This window comes from Leptonychotes weddellii, chromosome 4 (assembly GCF_054177405.1).
Source record: "Leptonychotes weddellii isolate Sample4059 chromosome 4, ASM5417740v2, whole genome shotgun sequence".
Classification (NCBI taxonomy): domain Eukaryota; kingdom Metazoa; phylum Chordata; class Mammalia; order Carnivora; family Phocidae; genus Leptonychotes; species Leptonychotes weddellii.
The window spans coordinates 48444685-48457882 of NC_138372.1; the positions used below are offsets into that span (position 1 = coordinate 48444685).

Here is a 13198-nt window from a genome sequence, read left to right on the forward strand (position 1 = left end):
TATTAAAAAAAAAAAACAACTCCCTCCCTCCCCTGCCGACCCTGTGCCAGGTTTCCTATGGAGGATTAAGCATGAGGATGAGTTAAATGAATAAAAAGGTCAGTGTTCCGGTAGCCCCTCTCCCTTTACTTAGAGCTTGGTTAGTGGAAAACTTAGACCCCACATTACTTTCCTATCACCATCGTATGCATTTCCTGGTGTGGAGACTGTGCTAGAGCAGTGAGAATAATTCCTTGTACTTATCTTGGGTTCTATCTGTTTGCTGTTTGAACATCACAATAAGCCCTTGAAAAGGGGGTAAGTCTTCCCATTTTACTCATGAGGAGACTGAGACTAAGGAAAGTCAACTTGCCCAAATTCCTACCCGATAATTGAGAGAGCTCTTTAGAATATTGCCACCATTAATTACTAAAAGTAATTACTAATAGATAGCGAGGGTATAGCTTTTATATATCGGTGTGCAACGTGAAACAATGAGAATGTGTTCTACTTGAACTTTGGAATGCCATAGCGTGACATTCAGAGATGTTAAATGTTTTTGCTTGCATATTCTTAAAATTATTTGTGTCACATTTAAATAACCCAGTCCTGAAACTGCTGGGGGAAAATAATTCTTGAGTAATAAGGCCGGGATGGGAGGAAAAAGGGATCAGCTATTAAATTCTTATCACGGCACAAAGGTTTTTGAATGTCAAATGTTAAACTCTTCTACATTCAATAGGAATTTTGCGACGAATCTTCAGTCCCCTAGGGTACCTTTCCTGTCTGTGCCTGTCAGCTTCATTGTTATGCATTTTAAATAAAGCTTTCCCTAACATTCAAAACTCCTTCCGGAGTTTTAGGAAAGAGACATAAATAAAGTGTGCTGTGCCTTTGCATTTGTGTTTCCTTTTACCTTTTTCTAACTGTGTGCCTACCCCACCCCCAATCTTTAGAAGTATAAAGCTAAGGTAAAAAGAGCTTTAAAAAGGGGGGCTCTGGGGAAGTATGCAAATGACAGAAATGTCTATGGGAAAATTAAGGGAAGTGAAATTCAGCAAGAAAGAAATTCATTGATGTTGTGATGAAACGTTGTCACTGGAGGATGATGACAAGTTAGAATCCGTTCCCATGGGGACCGGCGTGCTACCTACTGATCATTTGACCCATGGCTGGATGTTGGCTAGCCAAAGAATTGACCCAAAAGATGACAAGATGGTTTTAGTCCCGTCGTCTCATCAGCATTCAGGAACCCCTTAGGGGATGAAGGGGAGAGGATAAAGAAGGATAAAAGATGAAAGCTGAGCTGTGGAAAGAAAAATGTTTTTAATTACACTGAGGAGGATTGTGGGTCCACCTGTAGCTTTTGTTAAGAACGTCCTTTGTTTTCTCCTGTCTGCAGGGATCATGGCAGGATACAGACCCAGAATCTGTCTGGAAGATTCTGTGTTGGTAGCCGGTCCTCTTCAGTTTAACGGATACGTTCAGGATTTAATCTCTCTGTGGGCTATCTTTACTCTAATAGATTCTGTTATGCCCGCCGAGCAACCTGGATTTGGTTGGCATGCTGAAGGAGATTGCTTTTAGAGAGAGAGAAAAATACCCTGCAGTGAAGCAGAAGTTGAGCTTTCCATAGTGAGTCACTCTCCCATTCCTTGTCAGAAGGGCATAAGGAGGTCATCTCAGGCAGTGGGGTGAAGGGACGCCAGAGCCCCACATGGGAGTCAGGGGACCCTTAAGCTCCATATGCCTCAGTTTCTTCACTTGTAAAATGGAAATTACAATTGCATCTTACTACCCTATGATGGCAGATGAATTACTTGAATGAAAATCCCGAGGAAAATACTAAATTATGAAAGTCGCTTCTTAAAGGAAAACAGTACATCCACGCCATTCTCTTTCCAGGTTATGAACAGAGTTAAACACCCTGGAGTAATTGGAACAATTTAAGTTCATTTGATGTAACTTACACCACAGTAGTCCAGTAATAACAGGTATTGGTTCTGGAGAATACATTGTTTCAACTTTGCCCCTCTCCCTTTTTTATCATTGGTAGAATTCAATTCTAAACCTCCTCAAAGTCTTGATTTTCATAGGAATTATGTGCAATTCTAAATGTAAGTATCTTCAGAACTCTAATTTTTTATTGTAAAGTAATGGGACGGTGTGTGGCTTATGGTACTCTCTCAAGAATTTCACAGCATTTGTTAAAATGGGTTTGAAAAGAAATGGGAGGAGGGGATTATTGGTCTGTGTGTATTACTGAGAGAAACAGTGTTGCATAGAGGTTGAAGCTTAGGCTCTGGAGTTAGAATACTACTGGGTTTGGGTGCCAGCTCTACCAGTTACTAACTTTGTAACTTTGAGCAATTTATTGAACCTTTAGTGTCTGCTTCCGGGAGGGAAAAATGGAGATGTGTACCTTACAGGGTTCTTTGAAAGCTTAAATTGATATATGCTTGTGAAGTGCTTAGAACAGTGCCCTGTACATGGGGCTCAACAAAGTTTGGCTATTATTTTTTTTTAAGATTTTTTAAATTTATTGTTTGGTAGAGAACAAGCACAAGCAGGGGAAGTGGCAGGCAGAGGGAGAAGCAGGCTCCCCGCAGAGCAGGGAGCCTGATGCGGGGCTCGATCCCAGGACCCTGGGATCACGACCTGAGCCGACGGCAGATGCTTAACTGATGGAGCCACCCAGGTGTCCCGGCTATTATTTTTTTAAAATAAGGCAAGGTGGGGTATCACTAAGTGAAAGACAGGAGTTTCCGGCTGAGAGGTGTAAATCCAAAGTGGAAGGAGCTGGTGTTTGAGACCTTCTGTTAATTGTCATGTGTGTCTGGGTTCTGCATGTGGGTCACTGCCTCCACTGATGAATAACGCAGCTCGTGGCCCATCCTAACTAGGAGGCTGAAGGCAGACATTGCCAACTTGTTCCTGCCCCCACTACTTCTGGCAGCACCTCTCCCCATCTCCTCTCCCCCCCGCCCCACCAGGGAACTCCTTGGTTCCAAGGCCAGCCCAGGAATAGGGGCTTTGTGCCCTGGCTTTGTGCCTTGGCTGATTATATTAGTGGGAGTTTCATTCCTCAGATTGTGTGATTTATCATATTTTTAAACATGTGTATAGTATGTGGTAAGTACCACTGTACAGTAGCTATTATAATTTTGTGAAGAACCCTGCAATTTCTTTGCAACAGGTTTCTGATCCACAGGCTCCAGTCTTGATAATTCTGATGCTGTGTAGATGGTAATACCTGGATCTGAGCAGCTTTGGATAGCTTAGCTTCAACATGTTTATCTAGGGACAGAATTCAACCTATCGAGTTACTTGTCGCTGCATGAGAAAACACCCCAAATTCGGTGGCATAAACAACAGTTTCTTCATGCTTGCAGATGCTGTGGGTCAGAAGCTTAGGTCAGGCACAGCAAGGATGGCTTATCTCCATTCTGTGATGTCTGGGGCTTCATCAGGGAGACTATCTGGAGACTTCGTGACTCCTATTCAGAACCTGGGCTGAGATGACTTGGAGGCTTGAGCAGCTGGAGTTGCCAACCAAGCACCTAACTGTGGCTTTTCCATGTGTCTTGGACTTCGTTCAGCGTAGTAGCTGAGAGCATTCCGAGAGAGAGCTGCAGAAGTGGTATGGCCCTTTATGACCTAGCCTCAGAACTTACATAGTGTCAGCTTCTCTGTACTTGACTGGTAGAAGCCATCATAATCCTAACCAGATTCAAGGAGTGGGTGTGGAGAGGGAACATACACCCCACTTGTCAGAGGCAGGGGGGTGTTAAAAAAATCGCCGCAAATTTTTATAAAACTACTGGGCTTATGGCTCTATTTTGGGACACGTTAGGGCTTCTGACTTCTACCTATAGCAAAGCAAGCCATATAGCCTCTGTTGTAACTACTTAACTCTTATCACACTGGAATGAAAGCAGCCATAAACAATTAGGTAAACAAATAACTGTTTCATTGAAACTATGAGCACTGCAATGTGAATTTCCTATAGTTATTACTGTCACAAAATGCCTTTTTAAAAAAGACATTTAAAAATGTAAGAATCAGGGGCACCTGGGTGGCTCAGTTGTTTAAGCATCTGCCTTCTGCTCCAGTCATGATCCCAGGGTCCTAGGATCGAGTCCCACATCGGGCTCCCTGCTCAGCGTTGGAGTCTGCTTCTCTCTCTGCACACCCCCTCCCCCCGCTCATGCTTGTGCCCTCTCTCTCTCTCAAATAGATAAAATCTTTTTTTTAAAAAATGTAAGAATCATTCTTAGCTCATACAAAAATGGACAGTGAGCCAAATTAGAATATCATGATTAACTAGATCTGACTTTTTTTAAGTTAGAATTCTCCACATGTATAAAAGAAATACAGGGTATTTCTCAAATGTTTTTGTGTGTATGTTTATACATATGTGAGAGAAAGACAAATGATTGCAAATTCCATTTTAATTTTGGACGTGAGTTTGTGAAGATGTTATTTAGAATTTTAGTTCTTTCAAACACACCTTACCTTTATACTGTTACAGAACATTTGTTCCCAAGGGCAAGGAAGGGCTATACTCTTGATATTACAGGTGCAAAATTAATGATATTTACTACTTCAGAACCTAGAGAGAAAAGTTAGAACTTGCTCTTCTTGATGGAGTTTCCAGATACATGTTGTTGTTGTTGTTGTTGTTGTTTTTAATAAGTGTTTCAAGTTTTTAAAGAGGTTGTTGATCCTAGACCAAAAGATAAGGTTGAGGACTCTGGGGTGAGGGTTTCTTTTTCATCTTTATTAGTTCATTAAATATTTTTAATCTGCCTGCAATGCCAGGCAGGTGTTGAAGATCTAGAGATGAACAAAAACATATGTAGTACCTGCCCTTACAGGACATCCAGTTGAGTGGGGTAACCAGACATTAAACAGATAACAGCATTGAAGTGTAGTGTGTGTTATGGGGAGGGAATGCAGGATACTACGAGAATATAGGTTTTTAAGCTGGACTCTGTCTCTCATCCTCTACTAATCCATTGAATGTAAGAGTCCAGGAAAAAAAGGATTGTTACATTAGTGCAAACTTCTGTTTTAAAAAAACAGCCTATTTATTGAGCACATATTTATTTAGCATTCTGGCCTCCACCTACCAGATGTCAGTAGCACTTTTTACCACATTCTAACAACCAAAATTGTCTCCAAAATCTGCCAGATGTCTGCTGGTGGGGGTGGGGGTTGTGGCAAAATCACCAGTGGTTTAAATTAAACTGTGTCTATACATTTTATCGTGAAGATCTCAGAAAAACGTAAAATTTTTTAAAATAATAAATTCGAGCTCAGAGATTAGAATCGCAGGTGGATTTGTTAATTTAAGGACACACAGGGGCATCTGGGTGGCTCAGTTGGTTAGGTGTCTGCCTTTGGCTCGGGTCATGATCTCAGGGTCCTGGGATCGAGGCCTGCATCAGGCTCTCTGCTCAGCAGGAGTCTCTCTCTCTCTCTCTCTCAAATAAACAAATAAAACCTTTAAAAAAAAAATAAAGGGCACACAGTTCCTCCTCTGAAAATGCTAAAACAGCTTTGGACGATGCTTTATCAAATGAAATGTTACTTTGATACACTTGCTATGTCTGGAAATTTTTCTAAACTTTATAGTTTGTGCATTGTTTAGCAAGGCTGAGAACCTCCGTTATTTAAGTGAAACTCTGAAAGCTCCCAAACATCAATGGAACAGAATCAGGGTTTGGAATTGGCTTGAAAATAACAAATGAAGATATCCTGCTTTGGCTTCATGTCCTCAGCCTGTAAGCTAGTGGATCGTGTGAGTTGCATGACCCAAAGGAGATGATTAGTTCTCCTCTAGTGTGCTGATAATGAATAACTCTACAAAACCAATTAGCTATAATTCTATCAGTCATTTCATTTGGGTAACATTTTGTTTAAGGGTAAGAAAAACAACACTGTTTTCCTTGGAGATCTCTAATTAAGCTGTGATATTTGATGGCAACAATGAGGAAAAAGCAGTATGCTTATTCATTTGCTTTTGTTATTCCCCCGTGAAACTAAATTATGATGAAGTATTCTGTTCACAGCAGTTAAGAAAGACATTTGTCCATCTTAAAGGTGTAACAGAGTAAACATGAATATATTTTTAACTGTATATTTTGTTTTATGTGAATGTCTACGTTATACAACTCCAGAGATTTGCCATTCACGTGGAGGACTGTGAATGGTGCCCCCTGGAGTTGTGTAGCAGAAGATACTGTATGTCCTTTCCCTTCTTCACATATTTTTCTCTTGAAAATCTGTGTGAATCCAGAACCATGAATAGCGGGTTGTTTTCTTACAATCACTGTTGTTGCTGTATAAGTCCTAATGCTGTCATGCTGACAATAATATCAGTAGACTTTGTTTTCCTTTATCTAGCAAGGCATTTTATGGATCAGTATTGTTCTATATGAGTTCATACACATGAGAAGTTCTTAGTGTATCGTTAGCTATTTTAAGACAGCAGATACTGTTTTACTGTCGTCTGACTATCCTTCTGGGACTTCTGGACATTTTGCAGTTTTTATCTCAATTTACATGGTAGAATGAGACTTGGGTATATATTGTTGGTTTTACCTGAAGTATAATACACGCAGCCTGTAATATAAATTAATGAGCTTATTAGAAAAAAACACTGTGGGTTATTGTGGTGGGCTTTTGATTCATTTTGCTTACTGTTTGTCTCACAGCTAGCCAAAAAAATCCGAGAGAAGTTCAACCGTTACCTGGATGTGGTCAACCGGAACAAGCAAGTTGTAGAAGCCTCCTATACGGCTCACCTCACCTCTCCTCTCACTGCAATTCAAGACTGCTGCACTATCCCACCTTCCATGATGGAGTAAGACTTTAAAAATATTTTTGTCTTGTTGAAACCCAGAATTGAATTGCTTTCCATTCATATTCAAATGCCTGTGCATGTTTATTGCAAAGTGTATAGTATTTCAATCTTAAATAAGCTCTTTGTCTTTACATGGACAAGTAATTTTTAAAGAAGTGGGACTCAACGTTCTATGTCCCGGAAATTCCTAGGTCCTTCCTGCTCACCTTTTTGCCATGTTGGAATTCAGGTTCAGAAGTATCAAATATTAGCTGAGTACAAAGTTGAATTAAGCTAAGAAAATTGCAAACATTTTGTCAGGTGTCAACTAGTGAGTCATGAATAAAACAGCCTCACTGATTCTAGCAATTTGCCTAATTTAAGGGAGTGGTTTTTGTCTTTGAAAAGAGTAGCAAAAATTCCCCACTTCATACTTTGGGACTTTTAAAGATAGCATCTACACTAATGGGAAATATGGCTTTGGATAATATTGCAGCAGAATTAGTATCTGTACGGTTACGGATATTTTTATTTATTAGCCTAGTGATAGTTATATCTAGAGGGGTGTAGAGTCATGTGATGCCGGAAATTGTAGTGGAAAGAACACTTACCTAGAGGTACAAAGAACTGAATTTTTACTTAGTCTTTAACTAGCTGTGTGACCTTAATTATGTGCAGTTTTATATCGGTGGATAATAATCTTTATTAGACCAATTTTCTAGGGCTATTGTGAGGGATTAAAAGCTGTTAACATACTTTAAAAATTGTAAATGTTATCATAATGAGTATGTATTACTCCCCTTTTTGTACAATAAGTGCTCTTAAAGGCATGGAAAGGATAGATACAAGATAGTTTTTGGTGGTTAAATGTTTTGCTTCCAGAAGCAAATTTTTTTTTTTTTTTTTTTTACTTACTATAGTTTCTTGGTGGGCTATGTAGATAGCAGGGCATCCTTAAGTCATTTTATTCTCTATGTGACATGAAGATGACTTTTTTTCCCTGGCTTACTCTGCAGCCTAAACAAGCTCCTACTAGTTGATTAGTAAACTAAGTGGGAAAATGTATACAATGTAGAATGAGCCTGTCTGGATAGGAATCCTCCCTAACACTCAGATGGTCTTGGATATTTGATGTCTTAGCCACTCTGTCTTCATCTCTAGACTGGGAACGATGATGAATACTTCACAGAGTGTTGTGAGCACTCAATGAGACCAAATGTGAAAAATACTTTGTAATTATCTGAACAAATGTTAACCCTTGTATATACATACACACACACACACACTTCCATAGCATAGTGAACATCTCATTTTTTACTAGGTGTAATCAAAGAAGATTTTTTTTGTAGTTGGGGCATCAGTAATTGAATATTTTTGACAACTTATTTCTTATCTAAAAAGACAACGAGGGCCCAGCTGGGTTTTGAACCAAAGAAAAAATCGTTTTCAGAACAAGAAGAGCTAGTATATAGTAAGAGAGAAATCCTTAAAGCTAGAATTATGCTTAAAACAGTGGTTCTCGACCCGGGAGTGATTTCCATCCCTTACCTTATCCCCCTTTCCCCTTGGACGTTTGGCAATGTCACAATTGGAAGGTGGGGAACAGTTGTTCCTGGCATCTAATGAGGAGAGGGCAGGGATGCTGCTCATGTCCTGGAATGCACAGGACAGACCCCCCCCCCGCCCCAAACGAAGAATTATCTGGTTCACAATGTCAGTAGTGCAGAGGGTGAAAAACCCTGCCTCAAAAGATAGGAGGTTTTCATAAATTCCTAAGTGGAACTGTTGCTCTAGTCGAAACAACAAGCTTGAATTGACTGGTCTCTACTTGGAAATCTATCCTGTATGTGTTCATCCCATTACTGGTCCACCTTGTGAATTTCTATTAATGTTTCAAGAAGTAACTCAACAATTTGCCTCTCTCCATAGCTTCCTAATTCCTCTTTTCTCTCTCTCTCTCTCCTTATTTCCCTTTGCCCCTGGAGGGATTCACTTGCTCCCTCATCTCTGTTCCCATAGTAAGTTTCAAACACCTCTATTACAGTGTAGAACGTAATGTATCATGGGTTGTTGGTGGTGATTCTGCCTCCCCTACTGTTCTGGGCAGGGATTACACCTCATGCATTTTTTACCCCAGCACCTGGCAATTGTATTTAATTACTACTTGTCAAAATCCGAGTTGAGTAAGGGGCTGTCTAGTCTCAACAAATTAAAACTTTGGGGGTGGAGGGCAAATACTGAACATAATTAATAGCACAAAATGTGACACAGAGAGGTACTGTGGTTCCTCAATGCAGAGAAATGTACCAGGTGGATGGCATCACAAAAGATTCTGTGGACTTTAGAAATGTGCATGTTATTTGATCGGCTCATCTGGGGGAATGTCACAAGAAAATAATAAGATATGTTTATAAAGAGAAGCTTGTAAAGAAAGTCATGGGAGTACCATTTAGAATAGAAAATGTTGTCAATACCTTAAATTTCTAATAATAGGGGATTAGTCAAGGAGATTGTTACATCCACAAACATGAGATGGTAAAAGAGTATTTGCTGACTGGTGAAAATGGCCATGCATACATACATACATGCACACATTAAAAGTTTGGGAGGACTATCAAAATGTTTTGGGGTAAAGACGGTGATTTCCATTTTGAATATGCTAAGATATAAGGGTTGAGGTCTGAGATGCAGGCCATGCAGATGTTTGGCAAAATCCAGTGGTCCACCTTTTGGTGAAAGCAATAAAACAAAGTGTAGTGTCTGCCCTTCAGGAATTTCTCATTTAGTTTAGTTTACCATCCCAGGGACTTCTGTTCTCCTAGGAGGATACACGCTGAGTAAGCAGGTTAATAGGAGGCCCTTCCCTCCTTCAGAGGTTGGTATTGAATGTTGCATAGGGACTCTGGAGAGATGCAGTGCAATCTTATCTCCTCACTAGGAGTCATTGACAGAACTGGCTTCCATTTGGGGTGAAGCTTGTAAAACCAGGGCAGTTCAGACAATGAAGCTGGGTAATCAGAAGATTTATAGAGGAGTGAAAAACAGGTTCCCTCTGGTGGCATATTAAAGAGATAACTGATAGAAACTGTTCACAGAGGGGAGTGGCAAGGGATGACTGTCCTTCTCTTAGGGTCTTCCTGGTTCTGACTGAGCTCACTTACCCAGGGACATGTGTTTAGGAGTTTTTGGAGTAACTCCGAGCTGATGCTTTTCTAGCAATTGGCTGAACACACACACTATCTAAAATGATGAGACTTTCTCTTTTTTTTTAAGATTTTTAAAAATTTATTTGAAAGCGAGAATGAGAGAGAGAGAGAGAGAGCAAGCACATGAGACTGGGGAGGGTCAGAGGGAGAAGAAGTTTCCCCGCTGAGCAGGGAGCCCGATGCGGGACTTCAGGATCATGACCTGAGCCGAAGGCAGTTGCTCAACCAACTGAGCCACCCAGGTGCCCTCACTTTTTTTTTTTTTTTTTAAGATTTTATGTATTTCTTTGACAGAAAGCACACAAGCATGGGGGAGCGGCAGGGAGAGGGAGAGGCAGGCTCCCCATTGAGCAGGGAGCCCGATGGGGGGCTCAATCCCAGGACCCTGGGATCATGACCTGAGCTGAAGCCAGATGCTTAACCGACTGAGCCACCCAAGCGCCTCTCTCTCTCACCTTCTTAATGAAGATGCAAAAATGGAAAGAGTTAATAGTAAGTTTTTGGGGTGAGCCAGGATGGGAATCCTTCGCTGCCTTTATTCTAGTCCCTCATACAATGCTTTTCTCAACACTTGCTGTTTTGGTATCTTACTGAACACATTTTCAGTATATATATATTCCATTCCCTCCAAAAATGTCTACATTTTGAATCTCAGGGAGTTCATGTTGGAGTTAAGCACAGAAAGGAAGAACTCCCAGGCTTGGGAAGCAATCTGAGGACATAACAATTTTTTTTTTTTAACAGTAGGCAGATTTGGTTTTGAATCTAGCCTCCTTCATAAGTTGACCTTGGGGAGTCACTTAATTCTGAGCCTCAATCTCATCAGTGAGCTGAGAATAAGGATAATACATACCTCACAGGGTCACTGCAGGGAGCTGTCTAGGTTGTAACTTCTTTATTTGTTAAGTATGGATATTATCCTCTAGGTCAAGAGTTACAGTTTTTTTCTCTGCTTAAAAAGTGAACTCACTTAAATGAAAATATTAAGTGAATGTGACCAAAATCCTGAAGGTGATAGATAGGGTAATGATGAAAGTTCATGAAAAATGGGCTCAAGAGCATTGCTAAAGTCCTTAAAAATTGTGAGATTTTACAGTTCTGTAAAGCAGACTCTTGGCGCCCATGTCATATATCTGGCTACATGCAAATGTATTCATACTGCCATTATAAGAAATATAAGCAATTGAGATAAGAGACCTGCAGTCTTAGATCTGGATCTTGTCCGTTCTTAAACATCTGGGCTCTGTAAACATGTTTTGACACCTAGCACTGGCCCAGTGGCGCTCAAGCTGTTTGTTACTAACATTTTAAGTGCCTGCCTGTGGCCTGTTTGACCTGGCTTCTTCTCCAAAGGCATCAAAGATGAGTTAGTACTAGGACAATATTTTTACAACTAATTTTAACCAATAGCCAATATTCAATTTTTGTTTCAAGCCTAGAATTTCATTGTTATTGATTTATAATCCATTTATTTTTCTCACAAAGGCTTGATAATGCTTGTTTTAATAAAATGCCCAGTTCAGAAGAGAGAAGGGCTTTAAAATGTCCTATTAGAGATTCTGAAGGTTTATACCATGATGACAGCAGAGAGAACCTGCAAAGCAGCAGAGAATTGATTTTTCAGATGATTTTGATACTTTCCTTCTCAGACCACTCAACTCTTTCCTACTCAGGAGTCCTACAAGTTAATTATTTTGTACAAGGCCCTGTGTGAAGATTAGGTGCTTTGTCAATGTTTGCTGAAGGAATGACCTCCTCTAAAATGGAAAAAAAATTAGATGATGGCTTAATCTAAGACAAACTCATTTTCAGTGGTATCACTTAAAGTGACATAGTTTTGAGAACGAGTTCATTTACTTATTTAATGAACAGCTCCCCTTGTGTTGTGTTGGGTCGTTGATGAGGGCACCTGAGAGACTGGGCTCCCCCACGACGAGTGCACAGACACACGCAGAATTACGCTCAGGGACTATATCTGGTCTACAAATGTGTTTATCTTGGCCCCACAGGATGTTGTAAAGATTTTTTAATTTGTAAGTTTTTAAATCTGTTGCCAACATTTAAATTTGGGGAGATTATGCATTTTAAATATCCAAAATTCTGTCTTCTCTAAAATCAGAAGATCTGGCAATTGTGAGTCCATGTTCCCACTGGGCAGCAGTCAGCTTGCATGATTCCCCTTTGAGGCCCGGGCCCACATTCGCCCTTTCACACAGTTACTACTAGTCCCTGTGGATTACACCCAACCCATTCCCCTGACTTTGATCAGCTGCTTGGCCCACACCAACGTGTTGAGTTTGAAACTCCTGGTCTAAAAGGACTGTATAATGCTAATAAATTTGACTTAAGAAAATGTCAGGTTTAAAGAATTTAGCTCCCCTGTGCATAACAGTTAGAGTATCTGTCCCTGAAACCTGGCTTCCCACAGAGATGGGGTTCTGTTGAGCACCTCTGAACCTATTGTTGACTCGGCAGAACCCACTAACCCTTGGCTTTTATACAAACCAATCAATAATTTTATCTTCCATGTCTCTTAATCCATTTCTTTCCTCCCTTCCCCAGTTTCTTTTGTAAGTGTTCCTGCCTGGTGGCATTCTTATTTTTTCATTCTTATGTGTTTTGTCTTGTTTTTTTAAAAAAGAGGGGAACAACATGAGGGTAAACTAGGAAGGAAATACTGGGAAGATGAACTTAGGTTTTTATTTTTGTGTGTGTCTCCTGGGGTTCAGCGCCGTTGTCCTCACTTAGTTAATGCTTGTGAATTGGTTAATTGTGGTGTGAATTTAAGGCATCCAGGCCAGGTTTGAGATGAGCAAAGTGATACTCTGGGTGGAACTAGAGTCAGTAAGCGATGGTTTTCAAGCTCCTCGGAAGCCAGCCACCTGCAGCTAGACTTGAGCTCTATAGAGAATTCTCACATACCCATCAGGGCAGACTTTAAAAGCTTCACTAATTCCAAAAGGAGAAGAAATTCTGGGAAACATTGTCCAATTAGATTCCTGCTATTTTTCAAGGAGCTGTTTGAGATGGAACATCCACTGAGATTGATGTAGTCACCAGGGACGGCAGGGAACTCTCATCTCATTTTCTGAGAACCCAAATTTAATGCATCCCTGGCTGCCACCCACTAGAACAATATGATTTCAAGAGTTAGGTCTTACCACAG

General features: G+C 40.4%; 1 protein-coding gene across 2 annotated transcripts in view; it reads left to right on the forward strand.

The window, feature by feature from the left end:
- The window catches only part of CACHD1 (cache domain containing 1), a 205537-nt gene that overhangs the window by 98709 nt on the left and 93630 nt on the right, over positions 1-13198 (forward strand). For both annotated transcript variants that reach the window (XM_081818551.1, XM_081818552.1), the window contains exon 3: positions 6699-6847. In XM_081818551.1, the coding sequence (XP_081674677.1) occupies positions 6699-6847 (149 nt within the window). The remainder of the gene's footprint in view (positions 1-6698; positions 6848-13198) is intronic.